The sequence below is a fragment of the Protomyctophum parallelum genome, assembly GCF_964188405.1.
Source record: "Protomyctophum parallelum genome assembly, chromosome: 9".
NCBI classification, from domain to species: domain Eukaryota; kingdom Metazoa; phylum Chordata; class Actinopteri; order Myctophiformes; family Myctophidae; genus Protomyctophum; species Protomyctophum parallelum.
Genome location: NC_139706.1, coordinates 3699800 through 3719158, shown reverse-complemented (window position 1 = coordinate 3719158; position 19359 = coordinate 3699800). Strand labels below are relative to the sequence as shown.

General features: G+C 43.6%; 1 protein-coding gene across 1 annotated transcript in view; it reads right to left on the bottom strand.

Annotated features, from left to right (window-relative positions):
- sptbn4b (spectrin, beta, non-erythrocytic 4b) overlaps positions 1 to 19359 on the bottom strand; it is a 126534-nt gene that overhangs the window by 82383 nt on the left and 24792 nt on the right. The window contains 14 exon segments of the mRNA XM_083774003.1: positions 2343 to 2480; positions 3491 to 3705; positions 4345 to 4713; positions 5975 to 6124; positions 7155 to 7291; positions 7632 to 7782; positions 8251 to 8553; positions 9138 to 9296; positions 9460 to 9577; positions 14668 to 14855; positions 15043 to 15155; positions 15841 to 15956; positions 17710 to 17790; positions 18520 to 18611. Of these exon segments, the coding sequence (XP_083630129.1) occupies positions 2343 to 2480; positions 3491 to 3705; positions 4345 to 4713; positions 5975 to 6124; positions 7155 to 7291; positions 7632 to 7782; positions 8251 to 8553; positions 9138 to 9296; positions 9460 to 9577; positions 14668 to 14855; positions 15043 to 15155; positions 15841 to 15956; positions 17710 to 17790; positions 18520 to 18611 (2330 nt within the window).

Sequence of the window (19359 nt, the reverse complement as noted above, 5' to 3'; positions counted from 1 at the left end):
TATGTAGTACTGTAAAAGCTCTTCCAGGGTGAGGATATACAGTGTGTAGTACTGTAAAAGCTCTTCCAGGGTGAGGATATACAGTATGTAGTACTGTAAAAGCTCTTCCAGGGTGAGGATATACAGTATGTAGTACTGCAAAAGCTCTTCCAGGGTGAGGATATACAGTATGTAGTACTGCAAAAGCTCTTCCAGGGTGAGGATATACAGTGTGTAGTACTGCAAAAGCTCTTCCAGGGTGAGGATATACAGTATGTAGTACTGTAAAAGCTCTTCCAGGGTGAGGATATACAGTATGTAGTACTGTAAAAGCTCTTCCAGGGTGAGGATATACAGTGTGTAGTACTGTAAAAGCTCTTCCAGGGTGAGGATATACAGTATGTAGTACTGTAAAAGCTCTTCCAGGGTGAGGATATACAGTATGTAGTACTGTAAAAGCTCTTCCGGGGTGAGGATATACAGTATGTAGTACTGTAAAAGCTCTTCCGGGGTGAGGATATACAGTATGTAGTACTGTAAAAGCTCTTCCAGGGTGAGGATATACAGTATGTAGTACTGTAAAAGCTCTTCCAGGGTGAGGATATACAGTATGTAGTACTGTAAAAGCTCTTCCAGGGTGAGGATATACAGTATGTAGTACTGTAAAAGCTCTTCCAGGGTGAGGATATACAGTATGTAGTACTGTAAAAGCTCTTCCAGGGTGAGGATATACAGTATGTAGTACTGTAAAAGCTCTTCCAGGGTGAGGATATACAGTATGTAGTACTGTAAAAGCTCTTCCAGGGTGAGGATATACAGTATGTAGTACTGTAAAAGCTCTTCCAGGGTGAGGATATACAGTATGTAGTACTGTAAAAGCTCTTCCAGGGTGAGGATATACAGTATGTAGTACTGTAAAAGCTCTTCCAGGGTGAGGATATACAGTATGTAGTACTGTAAAAGCTCTTCCAGGGTGAGGATATACAGTATGTAGTACTGCAAAAGCTCTTCCAGGGTGAGGATATACAGTATGTAGTACTGTAAAAGCTCTTCCAGGGTGAGGATATACAGTATGTAGTACTGTAAAAGCTCTCCCAGGGTGAGGATATACAGTATGTAGTACTGTAAAAGCTCTTCGAGGGTGAGCCAGCGGGTGCCCCACACCATACACAAGGGAACTTTTCCCTTCCTCTCACACCTTTTTTTTTTATTTGATTTGATTTATTTAGAAAAGCAATCATAATACAGCATTATAATCAGCGATCCAAGGATTACACAGTAAAGTCCAAAGACTTATTTCCACTGGGGTCCTCTCACACTGAACTGAACAATACTTTAAAATACATCACAAATACATATACAGTACATATACATTACATGCACAACACAACAAGTACGTCCCTATCCATCCCTCTAAGATGACCCTTTATAGGGGAACCTTTTCCAGTAGCAATTTTTTTGTCTTCTGTTTAAATGTCCTCAAATTGGAGGTCAGTTTAACACTGGATTCCAGGCTATTCCACTGTGTGGCTCCTATATAAATGAATGAGCCTTTGCCCACTTTACTTTTAAAAGCAGGGAGCACCACATCTGCAATACTGGCTCTGGTGAAATGGTTGTGTACCTCGTTTACCTGCCTGAAACATGTTCTTAAAACTTCTGGGACCCCTCCGTATTTAATTTTATGGACCATGTTTAGTCTAGCCTAACCTAAAACCTAAACGTGTCCCTCTTCTATCTGCCTCTCCACCTGCTTCCGCCCCATCCTCTCTCAGAGGAGTGAGAGGGAGATAATGTTGTAAATCAATGTTCTTACTGACAAGCGGGTAGTCAGCTTTCAAGGTAATTGGAATTTGACTCTCTGCATCGGTCCTGGGTACATGAACAGTGTTCTGAACAAATGTTTTTTTGTTTGTTTGATCGACTGGACATGACTGGCAAAATCACTCGATGTGGTGCAGTCTCCTACAGAAAGCTCACAGAACGTCACAGCGTATTATTATAACGGATTCGAAACGTTTCGAAAGTAGTGAAAATAGCATCTCACAGAGTGCGATGTGACGTGTTTTGAGTGATACTTTTTTAAACATAAAGAAATGTTTTGCACAAATCAGCCTCATGGTGGCCGTTGTGGAAAAAATTGGGGTAGAGGTTCGCATCGACTGGGCCAACGGTTGCCGGAGATTAGCTGTACGCAGACTGACGGACACACACACACACACACGGACAGAGTTTTAAAACATACTCTCCCCATGCCTTCGGCTGCTGGAGACAATAAGGCTTATTGGTATAATGAGTCATTTAGTACCAGTCTAACAGCATTGGTAATAATTGGCATTAGTGTTTGTAGTGCATTGTGTTACCTGGAGTTGAGGTGGTCCTGACAGCCTCGCACCTCAGTAGAAGAGGGGTGACCTCCGTCCAGGAGCTGTTGGACTATCTCGTTGACATCCAGGATCCTCCCCATTAGGCTGTTCATCTCTTGGTCCAGACTCTCAAACCTACATTAAGGAGAGAGAGAGACAGTGACAGAGAGAGAGAGAGAGAGAGAGAGAGAGAGAGATGAGTAATGAAAGCTGTCTTTCCAAACTAGCACATGTAAACATGGAACTGAGTAATGAAAGCTGTGTGATGAATCTTTCCAAACTAGCACATGTAAACATGGAACTGAGTAATGAAAGCTGTGTGATGAATCTTTCCAAACTAGCACAATGTAAACATGGAACTGTGTAGCTAAGTGGGTCAAGCAGAAAGTTTGCTCTGTACATTATCATCGCTGCTGGGAGGAAACCACCTAGGTTTTAGATTTTCTTTCCAAATTCAAATTTGGAACCAATTAAAAGTATTAATAATGACTTCGGACCAATCCTCTTAACTCCATTAGACCCTCAAACTGTCTGCTAAAGCAGCTAACTGACCGGTCTGCGAATATTTCATACACTGTCAGCCGGTCCGTGGTAACAGAAAGGTTGGAAATGGGAATTTGGGAACCCCTGATGTAGGGATATGTGACCTAGCAGGTGCTCACACCAATGGCCCTGCGTGCCGATTAGCACGCCATCCGAGAAAGCCGTTGTGGATGGAATAAGTAAAAAATGCGATTTGAACATGATTCGGAACAAGACCGTTCCACGAGAAGTATACAGAAGTATTGTATTGTTAGCCAAATTGAAAACACAAGTGAACATAGCAGCCTGGCTGGTGATGTTTCCGACATTTAACTGTGGGACATGTTCTACATTTCCTACAATACATCCTACAATACAATAATCTAAAGATATCTCCACGTGAAAAAAATAAAGTTAATTGCTGATTGCTGATACTACTACAGTGTAGTAGTATCAGCAATCAGCAATTAACTGTAGTAACTACACCATTCACACCTCACAGACTTTCTCTTGCTCTGTCTCACATCTCTGCTCCCTTTCTCTCTCTCTCTCTCTCTCTCTCTCTCTCTCTGTCTGTCTCTCTCTCTCTCTCTCTGTCTCTCCCTCATCAGCCAATCCCTCACCTATGTGCCACCACTTCCACGTCCTCCAGTCTCTCTGGGACCTCCATGTTGTCCAGCCACTGTTCCTTCTCGTCGATCCACAGCTCACAGGAGTTGACCTCGCTGAACATGCGGTAGACGGCCAGCGCGTCATGGAGCCACTGCTGCCTGAGCACGGCCACCTCTGACACCTCAGTGTAAAGCTGCTCCACCTCACCCATACGCACCTGCACCTCCTACACGGGGAGAGACGGAGCATATAGGACAGAGGAAACAAGGGGAGGACAAGAGAGGAGAGGTTGGGACGAGATGAGACAACAGAAGAGAAGACAAGATAAGGCTAAGATTAGAGTAAAATAAGGGTAACCTCGCGTCACCAGACTTTCCACCTCAGAGGAAAGCCTGGTCTGTGATCCTAAATAGCCTGTGTGATCCGGCGTTTAGGCGTGGTCTATAGACCGGATGCCGGATGGTAAAATCTAAAAAAAAAACGATAAAAACGTATTCCGGTTATGTAGTTGAACGTGTTGGATTTATAGGCCACAGCCATCAAGGCTTTTATTGGGTAGGCCCTACAATAATGATTTTGGGTAATACTGGTTTGTTTGTTCTGGCCTGACTATACAATCCACTGACTACGACATGATGTAAGATACCATCCCCTCCTGACCGGACCATACACCCCAAGAATAAAAGGTGAGGGAAAGAGTTGTGAGGTGTAAGACAGGAGACAGAAGAGGGAGGACGTTAGATCACAGGAAAGGAAACGAGGTGAGGGAGGAGAGCAGAGTCATTCTTCATCTCATCAAGTGATCTAGTCAAAGGTCAATGACAAGCACTCAACTACTCTCAACTACTCTCCTTCATCCACCTACCTCCTGATCGCGGTACTGCAGGGGCAGCGCCACCATGTGCTTCCGCAGTGTCACGACGTGTAGCCGGTGTTTGTCGATGGCCTCTCGGACGCCCCTGTGCTTCTTCAGCAGGGACTGCGTGGAGTACTCGTCGTGGCCAAAGTCCTCGCTGGACACCAGGCGGTAGGCGTCCTGCAGCCAGGCCAGCAGGTCGTCCTTCTCCGTGGAGAACTGGAAGAAGTTGAGCGCCTCCTGCAGGTGGCCGAGGCGCTGCGCGGCCTGGTCCTCCAGCCGCTTCCACTCGCCTTTGACCTCCATGATGCGCTCCTGTATTCCCGCCGTGCCGAAGCTCTTCTCGCTCAGGATCTGTTTGCCGCGCTTCATGGTGTTCTGGGGGAGGGGTTGACAAGGGTTTTGATTCATTTATTAGATCCCCATTGGCTCACTGTGCGTCACAGAAGCTACTCTTCCTGGGGTCTCAATCATATCAAAGAAACAACATGATATTTCATATTATTACATACACCATTCATGACCTGTCTAATACATTTTATAGCTCTACAGTACAATTTCATCTTCAACATTGATATCAAAATAAATATATTATAGTGGGATATATATATATTTATGTATTTTTAAACACGGACGGTCGAAAATGACTTAATGCTAATGCATTTAGCAAAAATGAAAATATCACCGAATAGTCAAAAAACAGGTTTACCTACAGTATGTAACCTAATGTTTTGTTGTGACGACGAGATCAAAATGTGGCTACAAGCTAAATAATGTATACTGATAAACTGGAAGTCTCCAACCATGTTTCAAAAGATGGCTCAACGAGATGCTCTTCATTGCTAAGCTGGAACAAATTCTTTAGCACTTTAGCTATCAGTGTGTGCGGCCACTTTCTTGTTTTTTCAAGATCCCCTCTTCAGTTTATTCCCCCGTGGAAAGGACTTTGGTGTGCGTAAGCATCCTCGTGCATAGCAATTATGCTTGTATCACCACTCAATCAAAGGTTGTGATTTGAAATGTAAATGTTGGGTTTTCAGTGACAGGTGCTTACTGGCGCACAGTACACATGCACAATTACACGTACACCATGGGTGTTAAATTGGCACCTTCTTTGCCAGCAGCCTCTGCTGCCCACGATGGTGTTCAATCCGAGATGATTTAAGTAAGAAGAGAAAATATATATATTCTCAAGTATCTGTGTGACAGCTGATCTAAGCTATCTCTCAGTACTGCTGTAGGGCAGGCAGCTTAGCTGTGGGTACTGGAAAACAACCAATAGATGCCAGGACACTGTGGGACTACAGAAGAAGGATATACCACCACAAGAACTCGTAATAAGGGCCGTAATATATGTTTGCCAGTTACAGTAGATAACGGTTGTTGATTGTTGAATATTGTTGACACTTCAACAGCAGGCATGTCACGTCCACTGCGATGGTTTCTACTCCCAAATAATTGGGAATCTCTGTGCTGAAGCGCACTTGTGTACTGTTCAAGAGTTCATAGAGTTCAAGTTTATTTGAAAACATCATTGCATAACAGTATGAATTATGATGTTTCTTACGAGAGGGACAAGAGACACAAGAGGACGCACGCACGCACGCACGCACGCACACACGCACGCACGCACACTCACCTGCAGCAGTGAACGGTGAGCGAGCAGTTCCCCAGCCAGCGTTTTGTGTTTTTGAAGTAACCTCAGGACACTGCTCAGGTCCTTCCCACAGCCCTGGGCTCCCAGGATGGAGCTCTTCTCTCTGATCCAAGCCTCAGACTCCTCCAGCTCCTAACAGGACAACCAAAAAGATGATTTGTAAGTTTGTGCATGCACGTGTGCAGTGCACTGCACATGTGTCAGTTCAGCATTGTGCTAGCCAATGATGTACTGAATACATTCAATAAGCTGGGATGGGCAACTTTGATGGTGTAGACTGTAGAGAACCGCTAGGTTTGCACACACCTGCCCTCTCAGAATACTGTGAACCACATCGCTAACATACAGTAGCCCATAATAGTCACAAATGTAATAATCAAGGGATATTAACAATGATTATTCAGTGTATAAACATTTGTATTCAATTTCAAATGCATTTAGTATTAATACAAATATTTACTTAAAATGTGTGCAAATCTTTGAATATATATTGGTTCACAGCGAACATTTTAACTCTTGTCTCGTTTTTTTACGTTTGAGATGGGGGGTCGGGCGGGCAAATAATATAATTTACCATTTGTCAGACTGATTGGTCCCTGACTGACAAACCAGCAGGCTCTTTCTGCCTTGTTCTGCCCTGGTTCCGCCTTGTTTATGTTGAATTTGCTAAAACATAATTTTTGGAAAAAACTCAAAACAAACATGATATGCCCAGCCACCATGCTGCACCTGTTCCTTTTTTTACTGACACCAAGTTTGCCTGAAGAAGGTCAGTAGACCGAAAGCTTGCCAAAAATAAACTGATTGTGCGCAGATCTGAGTGTGCGGAGCTTCCCTTTATTTTCCCACTGACACCAAGTTTAAAAGAAGAATTTAATGCACAGAATATCAATACGAAGCAACTGAAAAACACGTTATTTCAACGGCAGTGGATGGAGAGAAAGGACTTTTGTCCAACCACAAAACCACGAAGAAAGGCACAACCAGAGGCAGGACTTGACAAAGGATGAATTGTGGGGCTCCTTGACATGACAAGGTTTGAGAACCACTGACATAGAAACATAGGTTTTTCTTCGAAGATCTTTTTATTTATTTTTTTATCGGCCTCGGATCTTAAATATGGGTCAAAGTGTACCAGAAGGACAGAGTAAAGTGTCCCCACCTGAAAGAAGGCCCACAGTTTTCTGGACTCCTCCAGCTCAGCGTGTCTCTTAGCAGCCAGCTGTTTGAGCTCCTCCAGACAGGAAGAGACATGGTTGACACGGTTACAGATCACCTGGGGGTCACATGGCTGGTAACCTAGGCAACGGGTGAATAAACATGTCAATTCAAACGCAAGAAATGCAATTCAATTATTCCAGTACACAGCACAATTGAGTGTTCATTTGACTCTGGAAGTTTATACTTTCAGAGTAGACGTACGTGTACATACTTTAAAACAAGTTATAGAATACTACTACATTTACATACAGTAGATTACATAGTAGAGTACATATTGAATGTGTGCCAAAAAAAGAAGAAAAATTATAATTATATATAACTGTTTTGACTATTGTCTTAAGTTGCTTGAAGATGCTGTGCATGAAGTATACCAACCGCATATGTGTACCGTGTACGCGTGCGCGTGTTAAGATCTCACCCTCTATGGTGGTGAATTTGAGTGCAGCGTCGTTCAGTGTCTGGACTCTCTCGGCCTGCACGGTGATGTCAGCCTCCTGGAGGCTGTGTTTCTGCAGCAGGTCGTCCACCTCCAGCAGATGTTTACCAAAGTCCTTGGACAGCAGCTGGACCTGAGGGACACGCAATAGTGTTGATTTCGTCGCCTAAAACTAAGCTATGATGACTAAAACTCTCTCTCTCTCTCTCTCTCTCTCTCTCAAATTGCCTTTTCTCAAGTCTCTATCATAATCAGACTAACGTTATTGTCACATCACAGTTTTAAAGTAAAGAAAATCTAGTTATTTTTCTAAGATAACAAAGAAAACAAAGGAGAGAGTTAAGGAGATCAAGTCAGGGAAGAAATAAGTTTGAGCACTTTTACCACAAAAAAGGGGTTTCATATATTTTTTAACTTGCTCCACAAACAGCACACTCATAGGGTCTCTCTTAGATTATTTTAAAACGGCACAGCCGTGGTGGGGGCCTCTCTTATCTTATTTACAATACCAATGTCAAGTTCAACACGCACGCATGGCCGCACGCACACACACACACACCCTTCTCCTTTTCTCTCTCTCTCTCTCTCTCTCTCTCCCCACCTGCGTGTCCTCCATCCAGTCGATCATGTAGACCATGTCCTGGAAGGTCTTCTGCAGAGCGAGGTTCTTCTCCAGGCGGGCCTTCCTCCCGACCACCAGCTCCTTCAGCAGGCTCCACTGGCCCAGGATGTTCTCCTTGCGCGCCGAGATGCGCCGGATGTCGTAGTACCCCTCCGTCTCCATCTCGGAGGCCAGCTCCACCACCACGCCGATGCGCTCCTCGTACGAGGCGATGTCCGCCTCGATGGCCTCGTGCTTCTTCATGGCCGCCTCCACGGCCGGCAGGTCGTAGCCGAAGTTGTCCTGGAGAGAGGGGGGGGTGGGGGGTGGGGAGAGTTGATTTTGTTGAATGTTCGTCGACTACCTTTTTCCACCGACGGAAACTAAATGGAAACTAAATGAAAACGAAGCTATGATGACTAAAACTAATCCTGATTATATTATTGACAAAACAAATAAAAAATATGACTAATGTTAGGAAGGGACTAGTGGACAAGAGATCCAGTATAAGTCATTTTACACTTGGTTGCATGCTGAAAATAGCTCTACAGAAAATAGATCTACAGTAGGCTACAAGCTCGCGCTGTGACACGTTCTGAGCTTGTACTTGTAGATCGGCTATTTTCAGCAAGTGTAAAATCAGTCATTACGACGGCATGAAATCTAGTAGATATAGGAATCATGTTGAAGACATGATTCCAATATCTACTAGATTTCATCATGTGAGCTACAATAGATGGAAGATGTCGTACTGCAGCAGCAGGAAAATTAAAAAAATTAAAGTAGAAGTAAAGTAAAAGTGTTAATGTAACTAGTTGCTTTTATAATGCAGTAACTATACTTTTGAAAGCAGCAACTAGTAACTAGTTACTAGTAATACCTCTTACCTGCGATACCAGTCGCTGGTTCTCATTCAGCCAGGCTTGTCTCATGGTGGTTTTGTGATCGAATCGCTGAGCCAACAGCTCCAGCTTCTCCTGACGAATCAGCTCCTTGCGCAGAGCCACACCCCTCTCATGCTCCGCCTTTTCAAGCCGTTCCCACGCCTAGTGGGATAATTAAAACATATATTATAAAAATATTAACTCACTATGCATTACTTTTTTCTGTAGTGCCTAAATTGTAAATTGTAAGTAACTGATAACTGATAAGCCTAATAGCCTAATTCTTTTTTTTTCTTTTCTTTTTTTAACCTGTCGAAGGTTTTACCTTATTTATGTCAGAGACGAGTTTCCCATCACGAGGCACATACGGTTTCTGGTTGTTGGCTCTCAGTTTGCTTTGGATGGTGAATAGAAGCACTTCGAGATTCCCCTTCTCCTGGAACCTACAGTGAGAAAGAGAAAAGAAAGGGAGGGAGAGACCGTTTCATTAGGAATCCAATATTATTTAAAACCTTTCAATTTGGTTTAAAATACGCAACAAATGGGTTCAGGTTGGATGGGAATCTAAGTGCGTTTCTGTATCTTCTTATAACTGGGCTTGGCTCTTGACTGCAGCATCACTCCCAATCTTCCGCCGTAGTCTGAAAACCCACCTTTTCAGACTCCATCATGGCCCATAGCACTAAAGGCCTATTCATAGTCTGGATTTTCGGTGGTAAGGTGACCACCGCTCTGGTGGTGAGCTGACCACCGGAGCTGAAATAACGTTGAGTGGTGGTGAGTAAAAACAGAGAGAAGGGCTGGAGCGGTGGCGGTGGTTTGCTCCGTTTTGCACCGCGGCTCGTGACGTCATGTTGTAGTTCGGTGGTCACCCCACCACCGAAAATCCAGACTATGTATGAGCCTTTACTCTACCCCCTTAGATAGCATTTCTGTAGACTTAGATAGCATTTGATACAGACTTATAGCATGTTATGTAGACAGCACTATAATTGCATTGTATGTAGTCATAGCACGTCATAGTACATAATAAGCATAGTATAGTATATATGTATAGTTTATATGTATAGTTTCATTATATATATATTCCACTGTTACTTTCTTAGCTTACGCATGTTTCATGATAAATGCTTTTCATGTGATGTATTCCCATGCTCTTTTGTTCTTGATTAATGTAAGTCGCTAAGGATTAAGAGCGTCTGCTAAATGCCTAAATTGTAAATTGTGTATCTAGAAGGATAACCTTGGTCTTCATGTCCAAGGGTACGATTAAGGAAAACGACTTCTGAAAATCACTTGGAAATGTCAAGTACTACCATGAACACATATTCACTCGTGTTTACATTGACTTGATATGATATGATGTGACCAAGTCTGTCAAACAGGAGCTACAGTTGTTCCTTTGATTTTGCATAGTATATTTTGGTCCAGACCAGCACCCTTCTTTTGTTATTAGGATTGACATCATTTAAAGGACCTATAACATAAAATTCAACTTTTTCAATTTCTTTTGTGTTTTTGGGGCTCCCATGTGTGTTTTCTATCCCCACAAATAACCAATTTTGAACAATCAGGCCTTCATGTCATATGGATGTTTTAATGGAAATTGCTCTCAGAAACAGCTCGACTGATTTTGGCCTCATCGTGATGTCATCAATGTCACACTACTTTGTATAATTCCTCCATTTCTTCAGTCTTCAGTTGCAAATTTGCATTTCCACTTTGTTTACAATGTCCACCATTGTTGATTTTCCAAGCTGGCATTGAATGGAAACAAGCATGGTTTTATCTAGCATGAGTATTATAATGACTCAAATATTAAATAATCTGCATATCAGCACCCTCTCCACCTCAGGACATTGTGGTACTGCAGCTAAAACTGCTTTCAAAGTCCAGAAAGAATTGACAAGGCCTGGTTATATCAGAGTGGTGATTGAGGCTCAAACCATTAGAAACTAGAAAAAGTGCCCTTCTGGGCACAGGTCTCCACCAGGATTTCTTCCTCAACCTAGTGTGAATATGCGTGCACAGTTTCATCGCAATGGGGCGCTGCGTTGAGGAGTTGTGGCGATTTGTACAAAGCGGGCTACTCCTGAAAACTGTAGGAGCCAATCGTGGCAAATCAGGATGGAATATGATAAATCAAACAAACCTGTCTTGATCACATGACTATGGAGATCATGTGTAGCGATTTGCGTGAAATTTTGATAAAATCTGAAGGAGTAATAATAGAAAATGTGTTTTACATATGTCGGCCTCCTGGTGGCGCTATAAAGAGCAGATGTGAAAAATTCCAGGCAAAGGTTTTTCCTTGGCCTCTAGGGAGTTGGCATACAAAGTTATCCACAGATCCGTGCAGTTAGAGGTAAAAACACTTTTTGGCCAGTTATAGCGCCACCTTGAGGCTGAGTTGAAATTGTTCATGTGGCATTTCGTCCTCGGCCTAGTGGGAATGTGGGTGCACAATTTCACGGAAATGACGCGATGTGTTCATGATTTGCAGCATTTTGTTTGAAACTGAGCACTCCTGTGAACTTTGGAAGGCAATCTTAACCAATCAGGATGGAGTCTGATAAATCTGAAAGACCCGTTTCGTTGAATGGCTCTAGAGAGACTGTGTACCAATTTGCGTGATGTTTGGACAAAATCTGTAGGTGTACTGTGCAAAAACTTGTTTTGCACAAATCGGCCTCCTGGTGGCGCTATAACAGGCTGTTCTGGAAAGTTTGGGGCAGAGGTTCATCGTTGGCATCCAGGGAGTGTGTGTGCAAAATATGGCATCGACCGGGTTAACGGTGGCCGAGATGAGCTGTTCACGGACACACGGACACACACACGGACGGACGGACACGCGGACGGACGGAGTGCAAAACATACTCTCCCCACATGCCTTCGGCCTGGTGGAGACAATAACTTTGAGGGACATAGACAATGTGATTATTAAATATTAAAAGCAGTTTTAAAATGCATGTTATTTGCACTTTAAAAAAATAATATTGTACTAACATACATATTTTCATTGTCTCCACCAGGCCGAAGGCATGTGGGGAGAGTATGTTTTGCACTCCGTCCGTCCGCGTGTCCGTCCGTGTGTCCGTGTGTCCGTGTGTCCGTGAACAGCTAATCTCGGCCACCGTTAACCCGGTCGATGCCATATTTTCCACACACACTCCCTGGATGCCAACCATGAACCTCTGCCCCAAACTTTCCAGAACGGCCTGTTATAGCGCCACCAGGAGGCCGCTTTGTGCAAAACAAGTTTTTCGATGCCATATTTTGCACACACACTCCCTGGATGCCAACCATGAACCTCTGCCCCAAACTTTCCAGAACGGCCTGTTATAGCGCCACCAGGAGGCCGCTTTGTGCAAAACAAGTTTTTGCACAGTACACCTACAGATTTTGTCCAAACATCACGCAAATTGGTACACAGTCTCTCTAGAGCCATTCAACGAAACGGGTCTTTCAGATTTATCAGACTCCATCCTGATTGGTTAAGATTGGCTTCCAAAGTTCACAGGAGTGCTCAGTTTCAAACAAAATGCTGCAAATCATGAACACATCGCGTGATTTCCGTCAAATTGTGCACCCACATTCCCACTAGGCCGAGGACGAAATGCCACATGAACAATTTCAACTCAGCCTCAAGGTGGCGCTATAACTGGCCGAAAAGTGTTTTTACCTCTAACTGCACGGATCTGTGGATAACCTGGTGGAGACCTGTGCCCGGAAGGGCACTTTTTCTAGTTTAAACTATGATTTCATGTGATGCCTCTTTAACTGTTATACTAAAAACTAGTCATTTTGCTGTTTCTACAGTATGCTGCCTCCCACCACAATGTGTGATTTAAAATGAGTTGTGACTTTCTAGGCTAGTTAACATGCGTGACTTTAGCGGTTGATATGCTGGTATGGTAGCACAGTATAAGACTGTATCTCTGTGTGGGTACTGATCATTGTAGCCTCATTAAACAGAGGTTGCAGGTCCCTCTAGCGTAGCCTGAAACTTCCAATTAACACTATACAGCAGATGGCATCTAATGCTATCAAAACAGAGAGAGTGATATGGCTGCAGGGCAGGCACAATATGTGTGTGTGTGTGTGTGTGTGTATGTATGTAAGCACACACACACACACACACACACACACACACACACACACACACACACACACACACACACACACACACACACACACACACACACGTCACACACTTCATCGAACACAGGGATATCTTAAGTCAATGGGTCAATCAGAGTGATTCAACTGGTCAGTGACTCAATATGTGACGTGTGTGTGTGTGTGTGTGTGTGTGTGTGTGTGTGTGTGTGTGTGTGTGTGTGTGTGTGTGTGTGTGTGTGTGTGTGTGTGTGTGTGTGTGTGTGTGTGTGTGTGCGTGCATACTGTATCATAACTGCCCCTGTACGATATTATATGTCTGCAGGGCTGTGACTCACTGTTGAGCCTGTGAGTCAAGCAGAACTAGTTGTGTTTCCTACAGTATGTTAGATGTGGGCCTGTGAGTCAAGCAGAACTAGTTGTGTTTCCTACAGTATGTTAGATGTGGGCCTGTGAGTCAAGCAGAACTAGTTGTGTTTCCTACAGTATGTTAGATGTGGGCCTGTGAGTCAAGCAGAACTAGTTGTGTTTCCTACAGTATGTTAGATGTGGGCCTGTGAGTCAACCAGAACTAGTTGTGTTTCCTACAGTATGTTAGATGTGGGCCTGTGAGTCAACCAGAACTAGTTGTGTTTCCTACAGTATGTTAGATGTGGGCCTGTGAGTCAACCAGAACTAGTTGTGTTTCCTACAGTATGTTAGATGTGGGCCCAAGCCCTTTGAGGCTATAACAGTGATTAAGGGCCAAACAGATAAACTTGACTTGATTCAAATTGACTACCAGTCTGGCTTCATAACACAGATCCTAATGCTGTTGGACAAATGGCTTGGGACTGAGTGACTGTGTGTGTGCACGCACATACGTGTGTGTGTGTGTGTGTGTGTGTGTGTGTGTGTGTGTGTGTGTGTGTGTGCGTGCGTGCGCGTGTGTGCATGTGTACGTGTGTGCATGCGTATGTGTGCGTGCGTATGCATACTTGCATGCATGCGTGCGTATGTGCGTATGAGTGCGTGCGGCACGCAAGTGCGTTTGTGTGTGTTGGAGCTGGGCTACTCATGCTTTATTCTATTTTATTTGATCAGTTTCGTCTATCTAAACTGTTTTCGCTATTAACCCATTCTGACCTGAGATCAGATTCTAAAAAAGAATTCTTCTATGTCAGTCGCTCTTCGATTTTTCAAAAATAGCAGACCTACAAGCTCGTATCGCGCCACTCGGTGGCGCGATATGAGCTTGTAGATCTGCTATTTTCCAATAGCTAAAGCATAACATGATGCCAACACCAAAATGGGTGCCCGGTCAGAATGGGTTAATCCGCCCTGGGTGGGTGTCGTCTTGATTCTGTGAAAGCACGTCAATACATGGTATACCTATATGGTATACACACAATATACATATCATTACCAAACCTACTTGATGGGTTTCTCTATGGTACAGTAGGTGGTAAAGGCCTGCAGTTGTTGTTGAACTCCGGTTAGAGAGTTGGCAAACTTCTGGTTGCTAATAACAGCAATAGTCTTCTCTATCCAGTCCAACAGGTCTGAGGCCAGGCCCTCGTATCGGTTGATGACCGCTTCTGTTTCAATACAGTTCTCTAGCACCTGAGAGGGAGGGAGGGGGGGGGGGGGGGTGGAAAGAGAGGGGGGGGGGGGGGGGCAGAGAGTGAAATAAGTGTGTCAGTATGTGTGCATGTTCTGTACATACATGCGTGTGTGTGTGTGTGTGTGTGTGTGTGTGTGTGTGTGTGTATGCGTGCTTGCGTGTACATGTGTGTGGTGTGTGGCCTACCTTTCCAACCCTCTTTCCTTCCACGATGAGGGCTTTCATCTTGGAGAAGTAGTGATAGTATGAGACCACATAAGTAATAATAGACTTCTCATCTGGATTCTCTGTGTTCACATCTACACAAGACAGAGAGACATGGGCACAGCACTGTCACTTATGAATAATAACAACAGAATAAGCTTTATTGTCACAGTTTTACAAGTAAAAGTGGGTGAATCGTATATTGTGTTGAATCGTATGTACTGTACTGTACTGTACTGTACTGTACTGTACTGTACTGTACTGTACTGTACTGTACTGTACTGTACTGTACTGTACTGTACTGTACTGTACTGTACTGTACTGTTGTGACACAGTCAAAAAGTATTTTAAACTAACAATGTATACAATTCAAACCAATATTGCAATCGTATTCTTGGTGAGCTAACTTTTGTTGTTCTGCAATTATAGTAATAATGCTTCTTGAGTGCCAATGTGTTCATCTTATTATTTTGCCATCAAAAGGTGGACGACAGTCTTACAACTATAGTTGATTCAGAGACATTTTACAAATCAACACTCATGAAGTTGTACTTTACTGTACATTAGAAAAACGATAGGCTGCAATGGTAATTGTTACTCCAAACCACAACAAAGGGTCAGGTTGGGACAAAACGTTTGTTTAACCACACCAATGCCACTCATTGCAACTCAATGAGTTAAAAAAACGTTTTGTCCCAACCCGACCCTGTACTGTGATCTGGGCTTAATAAGCAGGAAGGATTCATGACTGTGCAGTATGTATTAACAGTTCTCTGGTACCTTCAGGGTCCAGTAGTTTGGTTAGGCCCAGGTTCTGCTCAGCGATATTGAAGGCTTGTTGGAGGTTGTGAGTTGCGTTGGACCGTGTCAACTTGTGGAACTCTATCAAGTCAGGTCTGGACGGGAACAGTGGTATAAATTAGGTCTTTTGTGTTTCCAAATCCAAATGTATTCATGAAACACATTAAAAAACAAAAAAACATTAACCAACGTGCTGTGCTGTACAATCACAAATAATAAAAACCATAAAACAAGAGGCTTGTTCATATGGCTACAGTATAGAATCAATACTGTTGCATGGGGCCGAGACAGTACAAACAGCAAAAGGCCCTGGCTGGGTGGCGTCTACACAGGAATGCTATGAATGGATGCCACACAGGAGGATCTCTACGGGGGCCTCCCACGGGTCATGGTGGACAAGGTCAGAGTGAGAAGGATGAGGCTGGCTGGGCACTGTGTCAGCTACCTCGAGCTGCCTACTGATACCGTGGGTGCCGACACAAGGTACAGCAACTGTAGGTGGGGAACAGATCACGGCAGCTATGTGGAAACTGTGGTGTGGACTGCGGGGGCAGAGCAGTGATGCTGGATAGAATGGAGTGGAAGGGAGTGATCCAGGAAACCTGAGTTGGTGTCAGCCAATTCCGCACCCTTGCATCGCACCAGATTTATTCTTCGCTGCATGCTGGTGTCACGCACTACAAGCTCACAAAGTCACAATGTGGGTCGGTGTAACGTGTTGTGAGTTTGTACAGTAGATCTGCTATTTTCATTGCACAGCGCTATGTGCAACTATATAGTATATATAGTATATCAAACCCTGGTTATTTGATTTCAAGATGTGTTTCCCCATACTACAGTATGCCAATTAGTTTAAAACTTAAATTTGGGACGCTGTGGGCGCGTTCTCTCCTCCGTGTCATCAGTGCCCATACCCTAGGTGGGGTTGGCGAAAGGGCCTTTCTGTGTGGAATTTGCAGGTTCTCCCCGTGTCCCCTAGGGTAGGTACCCTCACAAAAAACATGCAGTAATCCTGGTCTCTAAACTGCCTCCCCCTGGCCAGCTGGGGCACCTGATGGAGGGGAAAGGAACTGGTTGGAATAACGTGTTTCTTCCACATGCTACGTCCTGCCGGGGAAACTCCCCCGTCAGCTGAAAAGAAGCGGCTTGGACGCTCATGCATAGAAGGAAGCATGAGGTCAGTCCGTTTCTCTCCCCAGGTTGGCGGAGGGAGTGTAGAGCTCAGGATTACATTAGATACAGTGTAATTGACACTGGGTGAAAAAATGGGTTACAAAATCGTGGGATAAAAGTTATAGAAAATAAATAATAATAATAATAAATTTGATAAACTTGTTAAATGTTAAAACATTTTCCTATATGCCACCTGGAATTATGCCAAGAACCACTATAGTGGTGTTTGGACTTCTGATTGAGAAACAGTGGTGTGTAGGAAACAATCTAATATTGTTGGGCAGTAACCGCTTATATATATTTTTGTATATTTAAGTGTACAGTACAGTAACATCAACTCGTTCCAGATTTCCTCTACATTGTAAATGCTTCAAACTTAACCTAAGACCAACCAGAAGCAAGTTCAGTTGTGGTCATCCAGGTCCCCTGACCAGTTGCTTCTGGTCATCTCTCTGGGATGAGAGATTGGTTGGAGGTAGGCCATTTAAAGACTTGTAGGTAAACAAAATAAATAAAACAATCAATACAGGGAAATGTGCTCTTGCTTTCGTTTTGCTGTTATATCTATCGGTCAGCTTTTCCTCCTTGTTATCTTCCTCTCTTGCTGTGTGCGTGTGTGTGTGCGTGTGTGTGTGCGTGCGTGCATGTGTGCGTGCGTGCGTGTGTGCGTCTTACCTGTGTCTGTGTATGAGTGCGTTAAATGCCAGACCATCTCTCCAGCAGGTGGTGAAGTTCTGGATGTTGACCTCAGGATACCTGGGGAACAGTAGCATCCCAGGTAGCACAATAAGACATCGTTTTTGTTTTGTAGATTCACTAGCAGAATGTCGACCATTACCAGTGAAACTAATCTTTCATAATTCATTTGACGTTCAAGTTCAGTGGTCATGTACTGTCAGACAAACCTTAAAAAAGAGTATAAAATAAAGAGAAGAGTTCAAAACATATATCAAGCCCATAATGGACCTTCAGTGTTTACATAATATAGAGCGTTGCAGTCCCACCCCCTTCCAGAACGACGAGGGCAGGAAATAATCCCCCATTCATTTCCCCCATAGACATTTCAAAAAGTATTTACATAAATATTACCTTTAAAGCCTCTGACAAAACCGAGTTGACAAATCAATGCAATAAACATTTTTTTTTGGGGGCGAAACAGATAATTAGAAAGATGAAAAAAAGGGCAGGGTAAAACACTTTTTGTTGTTGTTTTTCCTTCTTTCTAATTATTTATTCGGCCCAAAAATATGTGTTTATTGTCAAGATGTGTCTACTCAGCTGTTGGCTTTGTTCGAGGCTTTTAAGGTCTTTTAATAAATACTTTTTGAAATGTCTTTGGGGAAAATGAATGGGGAATTATTTCCTGGTGCCCTCGTTGTTCTGAAAGGGGGGCGGGACTGCGACGCTCTATTATAGACAGGGGTCTAATGTAACTAATAACTATAATATTGTTTCATGTGATTTCTACTGCTCTCTAGCTCTCACCCTGCGGTCTTCATCTGACACCAGAGCAGGAGAGCGTCCTTAGCAGACCGAGTCTCTCTGTTGTCCTCCGTCTCGATCTTTATAGTCTGGATCTGAAAGCAAACATACAGAGACAATACTTAACCTGTGTGTCCGATCACCAAGGCGATGCAAGGCCTTTGTGCTTGTACGGTATAGGTCAGTTATTGTACGGTATAGGTCAGTTATTGTACGGTATGGGTCAGTTATTGCAAGCAAGCAACGCTGTCATGCAATGGCGTATAGAGCGTCCCAGAGAAAAAGTGCTCCTTGGAGCACAGGTCTCCACAAGGTCAGGAATGTTTGTTGTGGCCGTGCATTGTTTGGTATTGAGTGAGCATAGAAGTAGCAGTTCAATAGTCAATAGACGTGTAGTGTGTTGTAGGTAGAGGATTTATTATGACAGGATAACAAAGAAAAACAGTGTTTTTGATATTTAGTCATCTAAGACAAAATAGGAATAAGACTCAGATTTTATAGTCAACTAAGACTAGACTAACACTAAACAATTTCAGAAGACTAAATAGGACTAAGACTAAATGGTGTGTTATTCAAAAGACTAAGACTAAACCAAAATCCGGGAGTGTCAAACCATCCAGGGAATGTGTGTGCACAGTTTCGCTGCGATCAAGCCAACGGTGTCGGAGATTAGCTGATCACAGACGGACACACGGACGGACAGACAGACGCACAGGGTGCAAAACATACTCTCTCCCCATGCCTTCGGCCTGGTGGAGACAATAAAACATACTCTCTCCCCATGCCTTCGGCCTGGTGGAGACAATAAAACATACTCTCTCCCCATGCCTTCGGCCTGGTGGA